The sequence below is a fragment of the Balearica regulorum genome, chromosome 9 (assembly GCF_011004875.1).
Source record: "Balearica regulorum gibbericeps isolate bBalReg1 chromosome 9, bBalReg1.pri, whole genome shotgun sequence".
NCBI lineage: Eukaryota > Metazoa > Chordata > Aves > Gruiformes > Gruidae > Balearica > Balearica regulorum.
This window is the reverse complement of record NC_046192.1, coordinates 5,958,015-5,981,377: the sequence shown is the minus strand read 5'-3', so window position 1 is coordinate 5,981,377 and position 23,363 is coordinate 5,958,015. Positions and strand designations below refer to the sequence as shown.

General features: G+C 42.0%; 1 protein-coding gene and 1 long non-coding RNA gene across 3 annotated transcripts in view; one reads left to right on the top strand and one right to left on the bottom strand.

Annotated features, from left to right (window-relative positions):
• Positions 1–23,363, top strand: part of LOC142602900 (uncharacterized) — a 45,136-nt gene that overhangs the window by 9,264 nt on the left and 12,509 nt on the right. Inside the window, exons 6-9 of the long non-coding RNA XR_012836726.1 lie at positions 386–563; positions 1,326–1,486; positions 12,965–13,192; positions 21,658–21,841. This is a non-coding gene — a long non-coding RNA (uncharacterized LOC142602900). The remainder of the gene's footprint in view (positions 1–385; positions 564–1,325; positions 1,487–12,964; positions 13,193–21,657; positions 21,842–23,363) is intronic.
• On the bottom strand, positions 13,102–19,164 carry GPR55 (G protein-coupled receptor 55). 2 transcript variants are annotated; one of them, XM_075760929.1, is made up of 3 exons: positions 18,352–19,164; positions 17,096–17,331; positions 13,102–14,074 (listed from the first exon to the last, which is right to left on the bottom strand). In XM_075760929.1, exon 3 carries the CDS (start codon positions 14,066–14,068, stop codon positions 13,142–13,144), a length of 927 nt encoding a protein of 308 aa, XP_075617044.1. In that variant the 5' UTR covers positions 14,069–14,074; positions 17,096–17,331; positions 18,352–19,164; the 3' UTR covers positions 13,102–13,141. The 2 variants fall into 2 exon arrangements, with proteins under 2 accessions (XP_075617044.1, XP_010311927.1); XM_010313625.2 differs by lacking the exon at positions 18,352–19,164 and having other exon boundaries at positions 17,096–17,418.

Below are 23,363 nucleotides of genomic sequence, written 5' to 3'. Positions count from 1 at the left end.
AACATGTTGCCCAGAATGTTAAAATTTGGACTAATTGGTATTACCATAGGACCTGGAGGAGGATTGTGATGTATTTGGTACTCTAAATGGTACAGCCACTTAAAAAATGAAAGAAATTTTCATTGAAGAGCATAGCTAGCCCAGCATTTGTCCCATAGGAAACTCTGCACTTGCTGAGAGACAGGAAGTGCTCCTGGGATCACTCTGCAAGTGTGTATTGGTAGCTCGGCTGTCTGTGGCGATGGGGAACAGACAGTGGTTTATTTATATTGTTTTATAATATATGTATGTTTTGACTTACTGCCTTTTGCAAAGGAATTGGTTTGAAGCCGTGTGCCAGGTCTTGTCAATGCAGTGAATGTGTGTTACGTGTTCTGTCCTTTAGAGATCAGCTTTCAACATGCTCCAACTTCAGTGCTGCTCTCCAGACTGTGTCTGTGTTAAAGAAGTATGCAAGCATATCATAGAAAAAGAGTGGAGTTGACATCTTTAATCATTTGAAAAAAATTTAATACCTAGTGATTCATGACAGCCTGCTTTTAGAGAGGTTTCTGGCCACAGAGGTGAGTCACCGATGATATTACCGTTATGTGATGCACTAGCAGGCATGTTTAAAAGCACCACAGCTCAGCTGTAAGCATCACTGTTGTACCCCTGTGTGCACCAAGGGGCTCTGCAACCTCTGCCTCTTCTCCAAATCTATTCTTCAAATGGGGCTTGGCAGCAAGTGTATGAGATGAGCTGTAACCCAAAATCAGGCTGCTGTGGAGAAGCAACATGAGGCAGAGTTGGGGAACGCTTGCCCCGAGCCTCCTGCTTTGCTGGTGCTGCCCTGGCTGATGGGCACAGCCCAGCCCTGGCCTGGCTGTATCCCTGCAGACCTGCCAGGGTCCTGAGGCACATGCTGTGCCTGGCTCCCCATGGCTGCCCGCTCTGCTCAGCTGGCACGGACACAGCAGGATGCACCTTATGGGGAGGGTATGGCCACCTGATGCTCCTGACAGCCTACCAGAAAGGAAACAACCTGCCCATTTAATGATGATGCCTAAAATTTGGCTGTGACTTCATGTCAGTTAAAAAGCTGTGACACCTTTGATCTTGGTAGGTGATGCCTGTACATCTTTGGGCTACGCTTCTGGTTCCTGAGTTCTAGTTACAGTAAGAAAACGCAAAAAGCCCAACCCTGTAGACACCCACTTTTTTTAAAAAAAAACATTTAAAAAATCAACTATTTTTAAAAGGCTTTAGAAATTACAATAGTCTGAAATTATTTTGAAGTTCAGGTGCCTCCTGCTAATGTATCTCCAATCTTTGGGCATTTACAGATCTCGCTGAAGCTTGTGGTTGTGCTCTCTACCTTCCAGTCAAATGAACTGAGGTAACAGCTGACTGTTCCCTTCTGTAGTGACTGAAAAAACAGAGACCTGAAGACTAGGCTAATGATGGTGAGCCCCTGGTGCGGATGCTAACTCTGGCATTGACAGAGGTTGGTAATGGTTATCGGCCACGCTGAGCTCTGGTTAATTTTAAAAAACCTTTCGTGTTGGCATTGAAAAAGGTTTCCATCGGTGGGTGGACTGGGTGCAAACAGGATGAAAGATTTATCTGGTCGCACGTCTCAATTTGTACAGGGGTTGAATTGTAGGAAGAATGCAGAAGAAAGTCAAGACAGCAGTTTAAAAGCAAGAGACAAAGAAACCAAACTGTGGCTGCATGACCAAGGGTGTTTCAAGCACAGAAGGCTGGAGGGAAGATGCAGCTAATGGCTGAAAAGTGAGGAAATGTCTCCTTGCTGTTTCCCACCTACTACACAATGGGAGACAAAGCATGATGTATGTTCTCTGTCAAAAAAAAAATATGTTAAATCTTGTCAGCTTCTCACAGGGGAGAATTCTCACTGGTTGGTTTACTGGAGTCAGAGGTGGTGATAGTATATTCTGACCTAAAGATCAACCTGAACATCATTTTTACATAGTAGACCTGGTACTTGGTGCAGTTAGGAGGTACCAGATTTGACAGTAGGACTTTTTTGCTTTTCTTGTTCTCCTGTCTGCAGTATTGAGCCAACACAGGGGCAATTCCCACTGAGTTAGAGTGAGATCTGCAAGTGATGACACTTGAGGCATTAGGTTGTGCTCTAAATGAATAACAGTGTGAGAGAGCAGGCGTTTGCTTTCCAGCACGACTGTGGAAAGGGAGCGTGTGCTTGTTCTCACATGCCGCCAGCATCCTTGCTGGCGAGGCTCTGGCTGTAGCATCGGCTTTGGTCCCTCCTTATGTTTGTGTATTGCCAGAAAACAGCAGTGAAATAGACTTTTACAAAGTTTAGCCAGCACAGAATTTGTTTGACAGGGATGTATAAATAAGAAATGATCCAACTGAATTCCCCAAGCTGAATTTCCAGCACTGGAAGTCAAACCAGGAGAAAGAACAGAAGGTTTTGCTATGTAAATCGGGCAAATGTGGTTTAGATTCATTTCGAGAAGTTTGTGACTCAAAACAAGTCATGCTGTCTACTTTTAAGAAAAAGATTTAATTCTCATGGTGTCTTTGCGCTTCTACTACAAAAGCCTAAAGAGACACAGGTTTTGAAGCTGGTACTTTCTGTAGTAATTTGACTGTCTTTATTGAGCTTAGTGCTTGGTGTTATGTAAAGAAAAATAATAATTAAAACGCACATTTGCCACAGTGCAGATTTTGGTATTTCAACCAGTCAAGTGATCTCCTATAGTTTCAAGGCAACTGTGTCACAGGGCCCTGCTTTGCAGTATGATCTCACTAAGTTAGGAAGAGAGAGCTGGAGATATGCAGAGTTCTCTGATTTTACTGTAACTGCAATATACTGGGCATGCATAAGAAGATACAGTGCAGTGGAAAAAGAGGTACAGAGATTTGCAAGAATTCAGTGCAGTGCTTTTTTTTTTTTCTTTCAACTGCTGTAGGAACTGGGAGTGAGTCTTGCTTTCACTGGATTGGAATTACTTGCCTTTGGAAAAGACTTGGTGTAGGAGCAGAGAAAAGGCAGAGTTCTGTAAAAGGTTCAAAGCCGAGGTATTAGGATCTCTTAAAAGAAATGACATCTTCCACATGCATTAATATGATTCTAGGAAATACTGAGGAAAATTCCCCAGCCAACGTAAACTTGAGCAAAGGGGAGACAAATCATAGTTATGTTTACTCAGTAAATAAACAGATCAAAGGTTTCAGAAAAACACCGGAATCTTCATTTTTTCCAGTAACACTAAGCAATTAGTAGATTTAGAACAGATACTAATGACTGCTTGAACTCTTCTTAACCTACAAGGGCAGTCATGTGTGGTCTCCTTTCCAGAGCTCAGATAGCTTCTGGCATAATTATTGGCTGCATCTTTTTCAGTAATGAGTTGATTGGGGTGGCAGAGATGCTTAATAAGCAGCTGTATGGTTTCATCTGCAGGATACAGACATGCAAGTATCTAACAGATGTGGAGTACACAGATAGGTGATCTGAGAGCCGAGATGTCCTAACAGCCTTCTGTCCTTGTTAAGGGCAATCCAGATATTAAAAAGTTGAATTGCTCACTGGAGATGCCAGGAGCTCTTCAGTGACTGTTAAGGGACCCTCAATAGTTTCTTTATTTGACACTGTAGTAGGGTGCTTTGCTTGAGGTGGGAGCAGTTGCTTCACTCAGGGGACAGTGTGGCATATTTACAGTGTGGTAAAATGCTGCTAAGAATTAGAGCTGCTGTGAGGACCTCTGGGACACTGGAAAAAAAACCACTGAGCCCTGGCACTGCTGTGGTAGGCCAAAATTAAACCTTAGTTTCATTTCAGCACATTGTACAAAAGTTAATATATATTTTAAATCTATATCTCATACGACCGGACAACCTATGGCCTTTCTCTGCTCTCTCTGTTAGCTTTAACTGAAATGTTCCATGTGCTTACTTTAAACTGCATTTTTAAAAAGGAGAACAGTGGTTTTGGTCTGTGATCTTGATGTGGCAATCGTATGCATCAATGCTGTTTTTTGCAGTTTCCAGAACTGCAACAGGACTTTACCCGTGCACTGAACTAGGTAAATGCAGTCTTGGTTGGAATGAAGATTAATTGTGGAATAATGTCTCTTTCTTACAAGTGTAGTTTGTCAGGTCTCAGGAAATAGGAAAAAAGAAGCAGTAGACTAGGGCCTTAAAACTGAACAAAAAAGCAGTTTTCACCTTTTTCTTTTAACATGGAAATCTGTCTGTCCTTGAAGCTGTTGTACTTCAGTAAGCGGAGGGGAAAACCACTGATTTTTCACACCTCCCACAAACGTAATGGCACACAAGCAGCAGCCTGCCCTTGGCAGCACTTCTGGGCATGAGCAGGGTGCCACAGAGCAGGCTGCGTGGTGGCAGCGTCCGTCAGCCAACATAGGATCTCTCATGCCTGTAGGATGCCCCTTGCCCCGCGGGAAGCTGGCCGCTGTGTGTGGGTCCAGGGCTGGGGCCCAAAGCGCTGGCTAATAGAGGAGTTGCAGAAGTGGTGAGCTGGGGTGAGGAGAAGATAAATGGCAAGACGTGGTTGCTTCGAAACACCTGCATCTTGGGCAAGCTTTGAGACTTGCCACGAGGTCTGCAAGCGTGCCCTTGCCTCCCCACGAAGCTGTCTCTCGTGGTTGAAATGAGTAAGCAGTGTGACCTTCAGTACAGGCAGTGTGCATAAAAGCAACTGGGCATGGTGTGGAGGAGGTGCCAGATACTGGGTGAGGGGTTTTCTGCAGTGAAGTGTGTCAGATGGTATAGATCAGACAATGTAGATGACATCCTGGTGCCCCAGAGCAGATTTACTGCAGGTCTGTTCAACTTGAGTGTGTGCAGTCCGGCGGTGGCTGAGTTCACTCCTGGGAGCATGAGTCCTCACCTCAGAGCAGCGGGTGCTGGGGAGAGCAGTGCCATCCCTATGACCAGTTGACGAGGCAGAAATGGCAGCAATTTTAAAAATAAGCAAACTGAAAATCCGTGGTTCCAGCATGAGTTTGGCTCTGCTGATCCCTCTGTCATGCAGTATGCTGCAGTGAGTGCTGTCAACATTTCTTTTATTTTCTAGAAATTTTAAAGTGAAATAAATTAGAGTAAAATTTCAGACAGGGCCAAAGGCAATGAATTGTGCCACCCCAGGGACACAGAATCGCCTCGCAGAACCTGAGCTACACCGGCTGCTTGGCTACCGCCTGTCTGGTTCACCCTTTTTGCTTCCCATGTTTCCAGCACTAGATGGGGAGCAGTCTGCACAGCGGAGGATCATGTCTCTCTTCTTAAGTCATTCTGACTTCCTCAGATGAAAGACATTATATAAATATGACTATTCTTAGTCTGGCAAGGTGTGCTTCAGTGCTAACGCTTGTTTTAGTCTGTGTATTGGCCTGACATTAAAAAGATAAACAGAAGATTGCCTGCAGGAACTTGATATGTCTTTCCAGTTTTCCAGCTAACACTGAGGTTACAGAACTGCAAAAGCGCATCACACAGTGATATTTTGTGGCAAGCAGTTTCTAGGAGTGATATTCCAATGCAAATAGCTCTCTTGCCAACAGAAACTCATTTCAATTATATGTTTAGAAGCAGCACAGGATCCCTCACCTAATATTCTCCATGGACTCATGTTTCCTAACTTAAAAAAAGTAGGTGGTTTTTGTTTGCTTCTCTTTCCCACACACCTTACAGGAGAAATAGTTTTAGCTGTTTTCAAAAGCAGTCACTGAAGCTGAAGGAAGCCCTAGCCTATGCAGACCCATCTCAGCATCCATCCCCGTGACAGTGGTCACCTCTGCTGAGTAGCAAGACGGGCACTGCACGGTGTGCCCAGCGCCGAGCCCTGCCCAAGAAGCAGGGTCTGTCTCCTGTGCGAGAGCCGGGTGGGAGCCGCGATGTGAGAGGCAGTGGCAAAGGACATGGCTTGAGAGTGCTGGGTGGGCATGCACACACAGCAGCTTGGGGACACCTCTGGGGAGATAGACAATATCTTGCCTTGGGCAGGAAGAGGGGTTGAAGGGGTTTTCAGTGCCTCCTGTGGTTTTTATTCTAGGAGCAGATTTGCACCTTTGGACTGAAGCCACCTTGGGCTGCCCAGGCAGATCCTTCCCATGGCAGCAGGCTCAGCTGACCCTCTGCAATTACCACCACATGCTGCAGCATCCTCTCCTCCTCTTCCCCTGGCTCTTCCTTCCCCCATACAGACACAGTGGGCTTCAAGAGTAAGAGAAGAAGCTGCTACCCCTTTTAGTGTCTGAGCCTTTGAGCAGTTCTCTCCACGATCCGTATTTTGTCAGTGCTGGGAGAGCAGCCAGAGCAAAGAGTGTGTGTGTAGGTTGTCTCTGTTTCTCTATATGCTTAGCAAGCATCCTAATTTGAAATCTAACCAAGCCAGCTTTCCCATTTGTACTGTTGTGTAAATAACAGAGAGGGGCAGATTTCTTTTCAATTTGCTCAGAGCAAGCACATTTCTGCCCCTCTTTGTCAAGACAGTTCCCCTTGGGAGAAATTTAGTGCCTTTTGGTGTGTGGTAGCCAAGGTCTCATCGTCCTCCTGGCTCCATAAAGCAGTTGTCCAAGCTACTGCCATTTGCCACTACGATGCTGAGCAGATCCCTGCAGGTTCTCATGGCAGCTGCCAGAGTCATCTCAGGAGGTCTGTATGCAGGGCCGGTGGGTTTTCACCTGTTAGACTTGCCAGTTCCTCAAAGGACACTGCTTCTCCACAGCTTCTCTCCTTGCCTTCGGGTGGAAGGGTGGAGAGCACACCCAAGATTCGTGGGAATGAATTAGTCTAAAGTGGAAAATGTTCTGAACATGAGAGGGAAAACACCTGCAAAAACACCTCTCATTTTGATGAGACAGAAGTCTGTACCTTTGAGCAGCATTGGTTTTATCTTTTGTTCATTTGCGTGCATTTTGGACAGGTTAAGTCGTGGTGTTGGAGAATAACCTTTGAGTAAAATATTGCTTAGAGCAGCACGCAAAGATGTGAGGGTTAGGACTATATCTCTGAAGATCAGTTTCAGTCTTCAAACTTGTTTCAACTTCATTTTGTGATCTGGAGGCTGCCTTAGGCAGTGAGGTGGCTGTTCTTCTCACTTTGCAGATTTCTGAACACTTGAAATTACTTGATATGATAAACTGCTAGAGTGGCATTTATTAAGCTTTGTGAGTAAAACTCACAAAGAAGAAATGGTGGCTGATCATTTTCACATGGAAAAACTGTCTGGTTTATGGTTTTTAACTAATGTATTTAATCATAATGAAATTATGTTGGACTGCCTCTACAGGGTGCGTATCCACCTATGCTCACCACAGCTCCTTGTAGAAGGCAGCAGACCATCAGTGCTTTGATCTAGGCTTGGATCCTTCCTCAGGTGCTCTCCAGCTTGTAAATCATGTAGTATCGTACAAGCAATTTTATGAAGGCTATAAAAATAAATTCCATATTAGATCCTCTACTAAACCATTTGTATTCCTTTTTTTTTTTTTTTTTTTGTTAAAAATCATTTAGATATGTTATTTCAAAGGGACTTTGGGGCAATATTACTTTTCAAAAAGTCCACCGTTATTCTGACAGTACTTTTCTAGCATTAGAAATTAGTGGGGTGGAACTGATCTGAAGTTCAGTGCTCAAGCAGGCCTGCGAAATAGAAGGTGATACAACCCACCAGGCAAAGGGACAGGAAAAGAGTTTGGGGAACAAAACCCTGTGTGGTTTTAATGTGTCTTTTTGGTAAGGGGTTTTTTTTTCGTTTTTTGCATTTTTTTCCTTCCTTTTGTCCAAACTACTTTTACACTTTATGATCTTTCAATTGCTGCGTGCGTCTACAAAATACAGCTAGGGGATCACATTCACTATTGAACAAACACTAATTGTAGGATGTTGATGGAGTAATCTGCCAGTGATAAAAATGCCCTTGAGAGTAGCCACCCCTCTCCTGTGTTGTGAAGACCTCTGGGGTTTGGCCCAGCTGACTTGACTGGATAAAAACAAAACCACTTTTTGTGAATATTCTCACCTGGCTGTCCTGAAAGAGCCTTGTCCAGGAAAATTAAGATTAAATACAGCTGCTCTTTAAGGACTGCGGTTGATTGCATCAGTTTTTGCTCAATTCACAGAAGACAGCAAAACTGAAAATGTAATTTTTAAAGGGATTATTTTGGGTAGTTTTGGTTAGCACTTGATTTATTTAATTTTTTCCGCACTAGGACAATGCTTCTTTGACTTTACAGTACAACTATGACCCTGGGAGGAGATCTGGGTGTGTGAGGTGTTCGTGTTCAGGTTCCTACCATTTTTCTTTGTATTAAGAATAACATCAAGACAGAAGAAACCTCTTCTGTTGTGCAGTCTGAACATAGAAATTGTGAACTTGTGTATTGACTCAGGAAGGCTTTTGTTGTTGGTTATAAAATATAAAATACTTTTCAGCTTTATTCTTCAACAAAATTCTTGTGCACCTTCTCCAGCTGTGTGAGGTTTATCGTTGCTTTTGTCCTGCTATAAGAATACAACCAGCTGGAGATTCTCTAGAGTTAACAGTAAATTTTGTAGAGGAGCCTGTATGTAAAATTCTGATTTAGAAAGAACTGTAATCTTAGCTGCAGGTCAAGGACAGAATTTAAGTGTATTATTTAAATTTAAGTTCATCTTGAAAAGCAGTGAATTGAAAGTGACACCTTGCTCAAAAGATCTGCTCTTTTTGTGATAAAAAATTTGACTATTGTAGTAGCCCTGTAAAACAGACACAGCTGGGCTCTCTTCCTTCTTTCTCTTTTTTTCAGAAATTTCAAATATGCTTAGACAGGGTGCTCTCATTTAAATATATAACAGGCAAAATTTAGACAAATGGAGTTATATATAAAATAACTTTTGGCCAACAAAGAAGTGGCACTGTTGGTAATAAATGGGAAGAAAGTAGTCCAATTTAACTTTCAGATTCTGTTCTCCAAGTTTGCTGTCATGTATGACATGAGCAGACTGAGTCTGCAGAACAGTCGTACGTAGAGAGTCCCACTACTCCCCAATATGACAGCTAATTTTTCATAAACTCACTTTTTTTTTCCTTCTTTGAAAAAAATTACATCAATTTCTTTCTGTAAGTGGAAGTTTCTCCCTGCCTGAGTGTGCTGGAACTCTACCACTGAGCGAATGCCATCTCCCTAGCTCTCCCCCACCCACACGTACGAGAGTCCCTAAACACTTTTCCTCTCTGCCTACTGCATATGTGCACTTATTCTTTTGAAGGTTAGAAAATTATCTTTTCCAAGTACTTAGTGATAAATGAGTTGAAGACAAAGGTAGTGCTTCATTAGTCCTGTCTTTAATTATCATAGCCTTGTGTGATGGCTCGCAGTTGCTGCTGCCTAGTAATTTTTAGGCAGCTAGCGTATTTCCTCAGTCTTGCGCTGTGCTTGCAATAGAGCTATTGACAACCAGTGCTATAACATCAGCAGCACTAAGAGGTGGCTTTTTGCCTCAGAGGAGGAAAAAAATACACAAACTTGCATTTGCTGAGAATTATGGAGCAGTAGAAAGGGACCTCTGGAGCCAGTTTCCTTCTCCAACACTAGGTCAGATCAGCCATGACTTTGGCTATGTCTTGGAAACCTCTGTGAGAGGATATCACAAAGTTTTCCTGGGTAACTCCTTCCAGTGCTGCATTGCCCTCCTAGTGAAGCAGTTTTTGCAATATTAAACCTGAACCAAGGGCCATTACTCCTTGTTATATTGTTGGGAACTACTGGGCAGTGGTTGGCTCCTTCATCTCTATCACTACCTTCCAGCATGCTGGATGAAACCAGTTCAGCTCCCTCAGCCTTTCCTTGCAGACCTGTGCCCAAGATCCCCAACCATCCTGCAAACCATCTGCTTGAACCTCTCTGGCTTCTCCCTATTTCTCTTGAACTGTGAGGCCTAGAGCTGAACATCCTATTCCAGTGAAGCCTCGTCAGGTTCGGTTCGTTCGTTCATTCTTTCTTGACCCCATTTTTAGTGAATCCTGGTATCAATTTACCATATTTGCACAGAGGGGGCACCACTGGCTTGTATCAAGCCTGGTGCCCTTTTGGGAGGACATCTACGTCAGACCTGCTTTCCCAGCCTGTGCTGGCCCACAGGGTTGTAGTGCCATGGGTACAGTACTCTAAGTTTCTCCTTTTTTGCCCTTCAAAAGGCTTCTTCTCCCTCATCCTGGGGTTTATAGGACCTCTGGAGTGAGGCCTTGCCATCTTAGCCATACAACTGGTTTAGTGTTGTGGACAGGCTTGCAGAGGGTGTGCGCCCTATCATCACCCATTGCATCTGCATGAAAAGCTTTAAATGAAAAGGCTGGTGTTATACTTTGTACCTTGAAGCGCTGTGCTTTTGCACAGTCAAAAAATTGCACTGATGGTAATGTAAATTTTCAGATAGTTGGTGTCGTGGTTTTACCCATCAGGCAGCTAAAACAACCGCACAGCCGTTTGCTCACTCCACCCCCCCCCCCCCCCGAGTAGAGAGGAGAATTGAAGAAAAAAAAGGTAAAACTCATGAGTTGAGATAAAGACAGTTTAATGTGACAGAAAGGGTAATAAAAGATGATAATGATAATAATAATGATATAATAATAAAGGTAATAAAAGATGATAATAATGATAAAAGAACATGTAAAACAAGTGCTGCACAGCACAATTGCCCACTCCCTGCAGACCACCAATGCCCAGCCAGTTCCCGAGCCATGGTCTAAACCCCTGACCAGCTTTCCTGAAGTTATAAACTCAGCATGACGTCATATGATATGGAATATCTCTTTGGTCAGTTGGGGTCAGCCGTCCTGGCCGTGTCCCCTCCCAACTTCTTGTGTACTCCCAGCCTACTCGCTGGTAGGGCGGTATGAGAAGCTGAAAAGTCCTTGACTTGGTTGTTGCTAGGCAATGTTTACACCAAAACATCCGTGTATTATAAACAGTATTCTCATCTTAAATCCAGAACACAGCACTATACCCGCTACTAGGAAGAAAACTAACTCTGTCCCGGCCAAAACCAGGACAGTCGGCTAATCATAAAAGCAAGAGCTCAGAGCGTTTTGGAGGAAAGATTGTAGGGAATTTATTGGGGATTGTCAAGAATTTATGGCGAGGATTTCCACAGAAAAGATATTAAATTATCCTGACTTCTGGGTGTGATGATCTTGTTTTTACTTTTTCTATGTATTACTGCTTATTCAGTTGTTCTTGGTTGCCACAGTTACAAACCTGAAGTAGTTCCTGGGAAGGAAAATCTCCAACTAAGTCTTGGAGCTCTTTTAAGGAGAAAATGGTAACAATTTATGATTAAATAGGCAGATAAGAATCATATGCTGTCAGACTGGGGAATGAAAATGTATTTTCAAATCATACACTTCATATATACAGTTTATTTAGCAGACTGTGTTCTTTCTCACACGTATATTTGATATGCAAAGTAATGTGAAAGGTGCAAAAAAGAAAGGTTAACTCATATTGAAAAGGCTGCAAGTTTCTGAATGATCGAGGCAGTAGCAAGTAATGTTTTGAAAACCTACTGTTTTGGAAAGCACTTCCTCTTGCCCGTCTGCAAATAATGGTGAAGGTAATGATAAAAACCTTTCTTTGCCTCTGAGCTCTTTGCGTGCCTCAGCTGTGATCATAGTGTTAGTACTACCAAGTTTTAAAATATTAGGTCCAGTATTAGATATGTGAAGCTGCCCACTTGCACAATCAATCATTTCTATGGAAATTAATTGATGGCAAATTGTATTTTCAAAATACTGCCCCCCTTTCTTTTTAATTTGCTCCAGACAGAAGGTAATTTCTTTTCACGTTTTGAATAAAGCCAACATCTGCCCCAGAATGGACTTGATTACAAGCAATCTTAGACCATTTTTACAGCTGTTTTTAAAAGGCACAGAAATGGCTTTCTTGATGTGAAAGTGTTTCTGGCTAAGAGCACGAACCATGCCAACATAACGGTACCAGAAATGGATGGCTTAAATTGCAACAGAGAAACTTTTATTTTAGACTCAGAGCCAAACTTGCAAATGGCATAAGGGTGGTGACATACCAGAAGTGCTGACCAAGAAACATTGAGCCATGTCCAGAGATGTTTTGTGAAATGTCCAGTACAGGCTAGAAGGACTTCTCTAAGGAATAAGGTGGATAGAGCTGGTCCAGTCTTACAGCTGGGAGCGAGGAGTGTATCAGACAAATGCTCATTATTTTTCTGTGATGTATTCCAAGAAAGAATGAGGAGAGAGGCAGAAGAATTTCATACATGTATCATATCTTTGATAGAAGTACAGTTAATCACATACAGTCTTTCACTAAATGCCATATTTGAAGGGGTTATTTTTGGTTTTCATGTGCAAAACCAGTTTTAAAACTGTGGGAGAAAACCATGCTGATTCCTCAGCAAAGATAATCAGAAATGTTTGTTGCTCAAGGAATTGCTGGTACCCAAGATACTCCATTGGGGTTGTATACTCGGTTGCCCGTCTTCCATGGAAGAGCAGGGGCTTCTGTGCTGTGTAGCAGCTCTGACCAGTGTATAATGCTTACAGGAGGGAGGATTCACTATTATCCCAGTCTGGCCAAGCTGCTCAAAGCAAATGAGCTCTGACAGTGACATTCTCTAAGCTTTACAGAAGGAAAGAGCAGAGTCAGACTTTTGGCCTGATACTGCCTTTTAACTCTCAGATACCTTCTAAGTTAGAAAGAAGGTTTTGAGTAGTTGTTTCTATGTTTGGCCCTTAGCAACAACTTTCTGGTTATATGTTGGCAAAGGAAAACTGGTGCAACGACAAAGGTTGATTTTAACTGGCACTCCATGATCTGGGTAATTTTCCTCTGGCAAGCCTTTCACATTTAGTAGATAGCGTCAAGGGTAATGCTTCTTTTGGTGTCACTCGGTCACTTTGCTAATGCTTGTTCTTTTTTCCAACATTTTTCTTCTATTATCTTTAAAGGGAAGAAGAATATGGAACATGTTCGCATTCACTAGAAAAACATTGTCCTTCTCCCTCCTGCACTCTCCTTGCCGTGACCAAGGTGACCTTACTGCTACATCAGGGATAATGCTGTCGATGTCCTGTGAGGCAAGTGGGAGTCGAGGAAGATCTGTTCTTCCACTGCAGGCTGTCCCATCATGTGGCACAAGGCTTAAAGAGAGGACATAGTTCAACAATCTTTTTCAGGTGTGTTTTTTCACGAAATTCTTTTGCAGCAAAGTAATAAAAGATGGCATCCAGGCAGCAGTTCAGGTTGGCTAATATCATTGACACTTGAATGAAGAGGCTGATGGTTTGTTTCAGACTGCAATCCACAATCACATGCTGCCTTACAAGGCACTGTAGGCAGATCGCAAGGTGGACAGGTGTGAAGCACACCAAAAACACCACGAGGTTGATGATAATGACTCGTAAGGAGCCACTGCCTTCTAAGTTCTTTTCAGCTTGACTTCTGTGCTTCAGAAGAATCCAGATGTTTTGGACAGAGCAGAAAACCATCACTGTGAGTGGGATCAGAAATCCAACAATTTCCAGAGAAACAATGAGGGGGACGCTCCACGCCTGTTCTGACATGTTGTGAAAGCATCTAAAATCATCTTTCTTGTGAAACACATACATTGGGCTGCTGCAAAGCCAAGTTACTGCCCAGATGAAGAAGCAAATCAGGATAGCGCATTTGGGGGATTGATTAGTTCGACCTTTAAATGGGTGCTTTATGCAGATATATCTGTCGACAGTAATGCAGACAATGATGAAGATACTGCCGTATGTGTTGACGAAATAGAGAGACTCTATGAATGAGCACAGGAGTCCAGATGCTTCTGTGTTAGAGTAGTAGAGCTTGAGCGGGAGCGAGAGAAGCAGCAAGACATCGGCAAATGCGAGATTTATCATGTAAACTGAGGTTTTGGTCTGTTTCTTCCAAATGCAGCAGAACACGGAGAGGGCCAGACTGTTGAGAACCAGCCCGAGAATGAAGGTGGGGATGGAGATCCCCATCTGCAGGGTCTTTGCTAATCTGTCGATGTCTGTAAAATCACATTCCCTGCTGCTGTTGGTCATTTCTCCCTTAAAACAACAGAGAGAACAGGTTGGAAATGTGTAAGGGTCAGAGTTAATGCCCTGATATATCAGAACAAAGTACTTTCAAACACAACTCTGGGCTTTTTTGGTTTTGAGCAATACAGTCGATCAGTCTTTGGCTGTTACTGAAAGCGAATCCTCATTTCAAGCACAGAGTTTTCTATTTCCAGTTTGAGTGGCTTGATCTGTTATAAAGGAGCTTGATTCTCAATGGCAGGCAGTCAGCATCCATTGACTACCATATCCTTTAAGATAATCCCATTCAGACATTGAAGAGACTGACCCATTCAAACATGTTTTCAAAAACTCTCAAGTGTACTGGCTAACCTGTACATCTGTTGAAACTTCCATAACATTTATGTTGAGTTCCTTTGCTACACACAAATTTATGAAATTATTGTTCCATATTAAGGCAGGTCAAACTGATAGCTGACATTTTACTCTCATATCCATGATTCCCTATGCATCAGTAGCGTTTGCCGATGTGCTTTTACTACACCCGCATTTATATGGATATTTTCATTTCATATAGTGCTTGCATCCGATGCAGTTTTTTTAGAAGGTCAGCTTAAGATGACTGATATTTTATCTAGGTGCAAACTGAGTAAGCACGTTTTCTAGCTTGTGTTTAACTTTCAGCATTGGTTAAGTCTTGGGTTTTCAAGTACTTTAAATTTTAACTAATTATCTTAGATAATCTGGCAAAGATTAGGAAAGTCATGACACCTTAATACAGTTCTTTAAAAAAAGTATAATTTCTGTGGACTAAGTGTTATCACTGCTCTTAAAATTATACACATGCTTTAACAAATTATGCCTTAAAAGTGCTTTTTGATAATGTCTTTAAATCAAAAATCACAAAAAATCCTAATGAAGGAGAAGAAATTATAGTTGAAGTTTCCAGTCTGGCTCAGCCAACCAAGTAGCTCAAAAGAAATTTTAGGAGTTAGTGAAGAGGTTTTAAGAAGAACTTGATCAAGAGGGAAATCTCTGCTTTGGAGGACAAAAAGTGACAGGTAGCTCATAAGCACTACCAAATGGAGCTGAACTTTGCTAAAGAAACCAAAAAACAAGTAGTGAAACATTTTTTGTTTACATGGCTAAAATAAAATATTTAAAAAGGGAGACAGAGAGAAATGGAGAACAAGTAGATCTGCTAAATATTAACTGCAGATATGGCCTTGGGTTTTGCCAAATCTTATACCTCTGCTTTTCACAGAGATGCTGCTATCGTGCTGGAGGTCAGAAGTGGGATGAGTTACAGGAATCAGTGAGTGATAATGGGAATAACTATATCTGAACACAGAACGCACTCAGAGCTTAACATGCTTGTATCAGGGAAACCAGTTTATTTCCAGCTCAGACTATGGAAAGAAGAGGCACATAAAGCTGGAGGTTCAACCCAGTAATTGTTATGAAGCATGTATGTTATTAGGGTATCAATCTAGCCTATGTGTTGAAGGAAAGAGTGTCAAATGTGATTAAAGCAATTTTATAACTGTTGAGTCAAAGCTTTGTACAGAGTTTTAAGGAAAACTACTAAATAAGGTTTTGACAGATCTTGCCAGACCATAATCTTCTTTGATGAATTGTCTGCCTTTTCGGATAAGGGAAAGGCTGAAGATTGAAGGCACTTGCATGGCAGCAAAGTGCACTAGAAATAACTAAACAGCACTAGAAAACCCAAGGTTAGAACAAGGACTGTTAAGTAGGCGAGGAAATCTTTGCAATAAAGCTGATGAGGACTATGAACAGGCTGGACGGAGGTTACTAGGGGGATGCACAAATTCAGATACTACTCCTTGGCAGTGTTTCCCCCATTGTGGGAGTGAGTGTGACCTGTGGGGAGCCGCTGTTGGTCAGGGGCCAGATCTGACTGCCACTTCCAGACAACTGGACTGAGCTGCATGAACGGGACTGTCGCAGCTTTGTGAACATTTAGGAAACAGCAAAAGGAAATCTGATTGTTATCAGTGGATTTATCTGTCAGACATGAGAACGAAAAGAAAACCTTGGTTTGTTAGTCAATCTGAGATTGAGTCAGTCCCTCTGAGCCAGCAATGTGTGGCAGCTGCTTAGAAAATCATGTGATTATGGGACATGAGAGAGAAGAAAATTCCACTAAAGGTGGAGATGCATTGGTGCCGTATGTGCGAGGGATTATCGTAGGCAGGACAAGTCAGAGGAGTGTTGTGCTGTGTGTGTCCTGTGACCAAGAGCATCCATTTAGCTGAGGGAAAAATCAGAACATTAAACATTTGGGAGGGTGTGTAACAACACCTGTTAATCCAGCACTTTTTCTGACATATGTATAAAACACACAATGGCTTGTGATGTCTCTTAAAGGTATGAGTTTTGATCCTGCTTTTACTCGGTTTCTATTTCACTGAATGCTTTTTTTTAGAATTTATTAGTACAAAATTACGCATAACATTACTCCTGAAAATGGTTAATTTCAAGAAAATGTTATCCAGCCTTTAAACTGGTAATTTCAAGTACTCAAATGGAGTGCCTGATTCTCAAAAACTTGATTTTTTTTTTTATCATTTTGCCTCCTCTCAAATTTAAATTTCACATCTTGAGTAATCCAAGGGAATTGTTTGCAAACAGTTCACACCGAGTAACACATTTGCCCAAAATTATTTGAAGATTCATTTTAATTAACAAATAACCTTGCAGTTGTTGGATAAGCATCATCTTTACTGCATTGTCCAAATTATTAATAAAAATACTGAGGACGCTGAATCTGAAAGATACTGAACTGTACCAAATATATCTTTCCTGTATGGTAGAGGCTGATTAGTATCTCAGTGGGTACTCACTAATCATATAGAAGTTTCATACAGATCATGCTTCCTTTGTCTTCTTGTGAGAATTTCTTTAGAGAAGAAGCCTGTTTCCCCCTCCTACACCTCATCCCCCAGTACTGTCAGTGTGTCACAGAAGAAAGTCAAATTACTTCTATTTCAGTCATTCTTGGATGAATCTGTGCAGATTGTTACTTACCGCTGCGGTGCTTACTTCTGGGTGCTTGCAAACAGATTCTTTGGTGGCTGATTCCAATATTTTTCCAAATACTGAAGCTTAGTGATCTACGATTTCTCTATACCTCCTTTTCCACCTTCTTCTTAAGAGACAGGTACCACATTTGCACTTTTCCAGGCTTCTGAAGAAAATTCTTCCGTCCTCCAAAAGTTTCCTGAAGGAATTGCCTGCAGCTCTAGGATTGTTTCACACAACTTCTAGAAGCCAGAAGATAACATAAGAACCTGTAAATAAGACTGCTCAAGGGCGTGTCTCTCAGCTGGTCCAGACCCTGTGTCATCACTGCTCCTTTTATTCTCAATTTCTCCTACTGAGTGAGGATTTTCCACTTCCTATGGACTAGTTAAGTGTTAATTGGTTTTACTGATAACAGGAACTTATGGTTAAGCTAGTAGCAAGTACTGACCTAGGAAATGGAACAGCAAGGTTTTACAGTATTAGTTTTGCTAGTTTTTTTGCAGCACAGCGGGATGCACGAATGGTTTCCTCTTCGTAGCTCAGATCTGTGTTCATCTGGCTCTAGTTGGGATTTATAAAAGTCTGTATGTTAGCACGGATTGGGGATGACAGATTAAGAATCCATGAAAGCTTCGTTGGCAGGAACATCCTCATCGTAAAATCTATAACTTACTGTAAGTGTAGGTGTAGCTTTAATAATAAGGAAATTATAATCAGATGACAGAACACAGCAAACCAATCATTCTTAATCTAGCTATACTACAAAAGAGGAATGAAGAAAATTCAGGTCATTGCTTCACCAAGGACTTTTATAGCATTTACCATAATTACTCTCCTTTTCAATACAAACTAAGTAATGTTACTGCTATGAATCAGACTTTGTTTATGTTTATTTTCCAGAACATTATTCATGTTAGATATAAATTTTTCTCTTGTGGATGCACAGGAGAAGAGTAAGATGGCTTAGTGCAAGGAAGAGCAGTAAGTCCCACATCTGCCATATATTTCATCTGTAGTTGGCTATTTTCTTATCATTCTATTCTCTAAGTATTTTGATTGCAACAGAATATATTTATGCTTATCACTAAAGCAGAAATCTTTCTTTTTGCTCTAAGCAGCACTACATGTTTAATCTCACTGTCTGATCTTTGTAAGAAATGCTCATCGAACTAGCTTGAAAATAGTGCTCTACAATCAACACTGCTATTAGATTATTGAAAAAAAAAAAAAGTAGTTAGTTAAACTATGAGTTACTTTACCTGAACCCCAGCAAGCAGATCAGCAGCATTCAGTTCAGGTTGTTCTACAGAGCATGAGAGGATTTGGTTATGTACCGTACCGTACCAATGCTCTTACTAAATAGTATAACCACATCCTTCTTTTCTTCTGTCTTTTTTTTCTATTTCAGAACACACTTGGTGGTTCTTTACATAGACAAGTGAAGGTGAAAGACTGTAAAGACTTAAATCCTCAGCTGTTTCCAGTCAGTAGTCAATGTAGGGCAGGGAATAGTTTTTCTCTGAAGCTAGGGTTGGTTTTGGAGTGGACTTTATGTGGTGTGAAGCAGCTGAAAGATTTATGGGCTTGTAGTGGCTACCTTCAAATTTCCAATTATTTCTTCAGCTGGAGGGGAGATGGGGAAGCGGAAAGTTGTAGAAGAGGCTGTCATAGAAATAGGGCTTCCTCCCCCAGTTTCTGCTCAATTTGCTTACTGGAGATCAGTAGATCAGTACTCAGGTGCTTCTGAGAGACACAGCTACTTACACGCATGCAGCTGTTAAACTATTTAAAGGGCATGTGCCAGTTTTAGCCAGTTCAGGTGTTTGATTCATAACTGCAAGTCAGCAAACAAATGCTTACTGGTGAGAGGAGTGAGGTATACAGAGCACTAAAGTAGTGCCTTATATGTGAGTCATATAGTAATGAGGACACTTTTCTTGAAATGAGCTTTCAAGGCTTTTCTATCAATAGGACTTTCCTGATGGAGTCTGGAGCTCTTCCTCTGCTCTGGGAGGTGTCATGCAACGTACACTTTTTGGAAAGGTAATTATGCTCGCAAAGAGTGAACAGCGGGAACATGGGGGCATTCACCCACTGTTGTCTTCAGGAGACAGCAGACAAGGGTGGGACATAGCAAAGGACACAAAGCTGCTGGTCTCCTGGGATCCTGCCCAGCTGTGGCTTGGTTGGGACTGGCATCAAATGAATGTTCACGGTGACATAAAGTGACATAATTTACTGAAAAAAAAAGTTAATTGTTGTTTGATGACAATGTGACGTTCTCATACATAATAATTTTATCTCCAAGCAACAAAACTGGCAGAAGAGTAAAACTCTAAATAGTGGCTCATCTGTCGTATGGACACCTCATACAGATGAGTGCAGTCTCTCTCTGGAACCCCTCTGGTTTTGGCGTGAAACTCGCTTGCTAGTGCTGAGAGTCACTCTTCTAACTTGTGGCCTGCTCTTTTACCTTGCGCACTGCAACCCTTTGCCACAGCACTAAACACGGAAGAAATAAAAACTAAGTGACATTTTTCAAGTTGCCACCTGACTTTGGAAGTAGTTTTGTCTTTGTGGGGAAATTCAGCACTTCCTGCAGAAAAAGTAGCGCCAGCATCTGTACCACAGGACTTGAAGAAGAAAAAACTTGCCATTTCTTCACAGATTTTTTTTTCCACCTGCCTCATCTAAAAATGAGATTTGAAAAAAAAAAAAAAAGCAGAACGCAAACAAAGCTTGGGTAAACCTCATAACAAAAATCACGTCTCAGAGGAAATGAAGGCAACATGATTCATATCATTTGGGAAACACATTTTGGAATTGGGAGGTTTCAAGGGCTTTTCAACTTCTGTCTTCTCAGGGCTGTGGGCTAGCTACAAGTCTTGGCAATGGACCGTAATGCATCTGGAGTCACGAAAAGAAGTCTAAGAGTGCAACTAAGAATTAGCAGAAAACAAATACCCTACATTTATGTGTGACCGTTGAATTAATTTTTTGTGTCATGTTGCAGCTGAAATGGGGTTCCTTCTTTATCCTCTTGCCACAGGCATATTTCAGACAGCTTAAAAACGAATACTTTGTGCTGCCTTCACTCCCAGCACTGGGTTCATTCCTTGTGCTCTATGAACTTCCCACTTAGTATCACTTGGTGCAGCAGAGCTAGACAAAAGCCCAGCATTTCTCCACACATCAACCGCATGTTTGCTAAGTTGGCAATTTGCCTGTGATATGTGTGGGTTTATTGCTTGTAGGTGAGCATGTAATTTGTTGGTGTGCACATGAGTCGTTCTTTTGCAGGTTGGCCTTTTTGGTTTAAATCAGGACAACTTTTATCTAGAGCATGTTTAATGAGGGCAAGCTATGAATGACTCACTCCCACACCTGCAGGTAGATTATTGGCTGAGAAATTAGAGCTTGTTTGCCCCTTGTCTTTAGTGACTGCTTTTGTAATTTCTCCCACCAAGTGCTATACATGAATATGCTCAGCAGGAATTATTTCAGTGAGTCCTTTGTGCTCCCAGTTCCTTTATCACCTAGCACTGCTGCTTGCTAAATGCTGGATTCCAGTGGTGGTGGAATGGCTTTGAGGTTTTCAACGGGAATGAGAAGGGCTTTTTTGTTTCAGTTTAATTTTTTTTTTTTTAATTAACTACTAAAATGTGCCCTGCTTAGAGACAACAATCTTATCAATCTTATCCTTTTCCCAATATTGTGTTCCAGCTAGCAAATGAATAGTGGCTGGAAGAACCTATACCAAACTCTGAGTAACTAAAAGGAAGTGTATGAGCAAAAAATTTATAACACTTGTGACAAAGATGAGTAGGGTTTTTTTGTGGTTTTTTGTTTTGTTTTGTTTGTTTTGTTTTGTTTTTTTCTCCATCTTCTCTCCTCTAGGTGCACTAAGTGCTGCTCTTGCTAAGTCAGGCAACGGCGTGCAACACTTGCCACTTTCATGGAATCAAAATCTGTTTCAGAGGAAACATGTTCATGTAGTGCAAAACCACATTGATTTGCATTACAGCATCATGAATTCTGCTGTTCTTTTGTAGTGGAAAACGTATCAAAGCAGCTTTGCAGTTCAGCTTTCACAAATGTCTAAAATATGTTTTTGCCTGCACTTAATGGCCAGAATGGAATAAGTTGGGTCTCAGATCTAGAATTAGGGTGCTCCAGTGCAAATTAATCAAATTTCAAAGGAGGGATCCACTATGTTTCTGTGCTACTCTGAAGGCGTGTGTGACTGTTGTTCTCCCAGATAACTATAAAATATTGTCTCAGATAACAAGACTCAATCATCCAGGGCAAAAAGAGTCAGAAAAGACATTGTCCAGTTGAGCATTAGGAGGTGAGTTAAAAACTGTCTGTCTTTGTCCTTGTGCAGAGTGCTGGATGCAATGGGGAAGTAGGCTTATCAGCCCAGAGCCGAGTCTAAGTTATCTTCTATGTTGTGCTGTGACTTCTAGGTTGTACTGTGGTTTCTGATATTTTTGTGTGTTTTTAAAGGTTTCAAAAACTGGATGGCCAAAGTGAGTTAAGCTAACAGGTTTTCTTGTTCTGAGCAGGCTACCACCGCTTGCTACCATAAAAGGGATTGGCCGCCTTCTTTTAAGAGAGGAGATGCTGGGGACTTTGTCTAACTCCAGCTGATCAGCAGCACACTCCTGGAAGGGAGAACTACAGAAGGAGCTTGTGATGCTATCACCTACCTGAAGATGTACCTCGATGCTCTTTCTGCCTAAAGAACAGGTAAATTAAAGAACAAGCTCAGTTTTCATTGATGACTTAGAAATTGTTGTTTGTACTTGGATTGGAATACAAACAGTTTTTTCTTTATCTGGAGGCCTTTTGCTTCACAGTAGTGCTCTTTGGGTTGCTCAGTACTCTTTTCCTCATCTTCATAAGCAATCAAAGCCTGGCTTATGGTGAGCTATCTTAGTTGCATGGTTGGGAACTTTGGATGGATAGGGGTTGTGTTTTTCTCATGTAGCCACTTTTTTGAGCAAGTGCAGGAGACAGCAAAACTGGAAATCAGGAAACCTGGTAACCGCTGTATTTTATGGGGAACAGTCACATTCAGCCTCCCCAAGATGAGGTAGAGCCCTTTAAAGGCAGCCGAGAACAGAACAAAAAGTGCAGTTGTTCTCGGAGCTGGCCAGCTATGAGTATAGGTTTGCTTCTGACTGCGTTTGAGAAACCTTACAAAGGTTTCTCAGGGTTGTATGTTGAGAGGAAAGGAACTGGCCAGTCTGGTGAGCAGCCAGTTTTGTACTAGTATGGTTGAGTGAGCAGACCCATGGGAGTAATATTTTAAAGTACAGAATATCTTCAGCTGCATCTGATTAAGAAATTCACTAACAGGACACCAAGCACGCAGGGTGGCATCCCCTTCATAACTTCGGAGATGCCGCAGTCTACAGCTGAGCTGAAATTATCTGATTTACCATAGTTCAATTTGGTTGTCCAGAGTCAAAAAGGCCGGTTTGACATGGCCAGTGTCAGCCAAGTGCCAGTGAGGACATGCGTTTCACAACTAGTCCAGCCCTCCTCCGAGGCAGGGACAGAGCAGCTTGTGTGTGGCCAAACGCAATTCTGGTCGTGGGCGTACTCATAGTCTATAGGTATTTGTAGGAACGAGCAGCCAGTCAAGCTGTGAGCTCAGTTTTAGCGAAACTGTGTAAGAATAGACACAGAGCTTCCTGCACCAATATGTGATGCTCCACAAGATTCACCAGCACACCCCACCTGTGTCATCTGGCCAGTCAAGAGAGTTTGTGGTTGCTCAGCATAGTTTGAGCTTGTGAAGCACAGCCCACAGAATTACCATCCACCAAGATGCATGCAATTCTTACAGGTGTTTCCATGAGATGTATACAGACTGTATCTTTTGAGGACCCCCCTAGAAAGGGAAAAATACGATGCTGCTGTGTCAATCCCTGAAAACAGAAAAGCTTTTGTTTAGTAAAGATGCCATGCTCTTGGCAGTGACACTACCAAAGGAAATGGTAGGTGTGCACAAAACTAAGGTTTCAAATGAAACTACCAGTTAATTTCACAATCATCCAGTAAAAGGAACTAATGGTTAGCAGCAGCGTGGATACAAACCTGGGACCTGAGCAGGGAGACCATGTGGCTCCTTAGCAGGCCTCCTGAGCACTCAGGCTCCTGTGGGTTATAACGTCATATTACAGTCAAATAGGATATTTCTTTGCTCTGTCTTACCACTCCCGTGGCAGTGTGTAGTTATTGCACACTATTCTTTTCCCTGACA

Coding starts and splice junctions, on each gene's coding strand:
- GPR55 (XM_075760929.1), bottom strand. CDS start 14,068: ATGACCAACAGCAGCAGGGAATGTGATTTTACAGACATCGACAGATTA.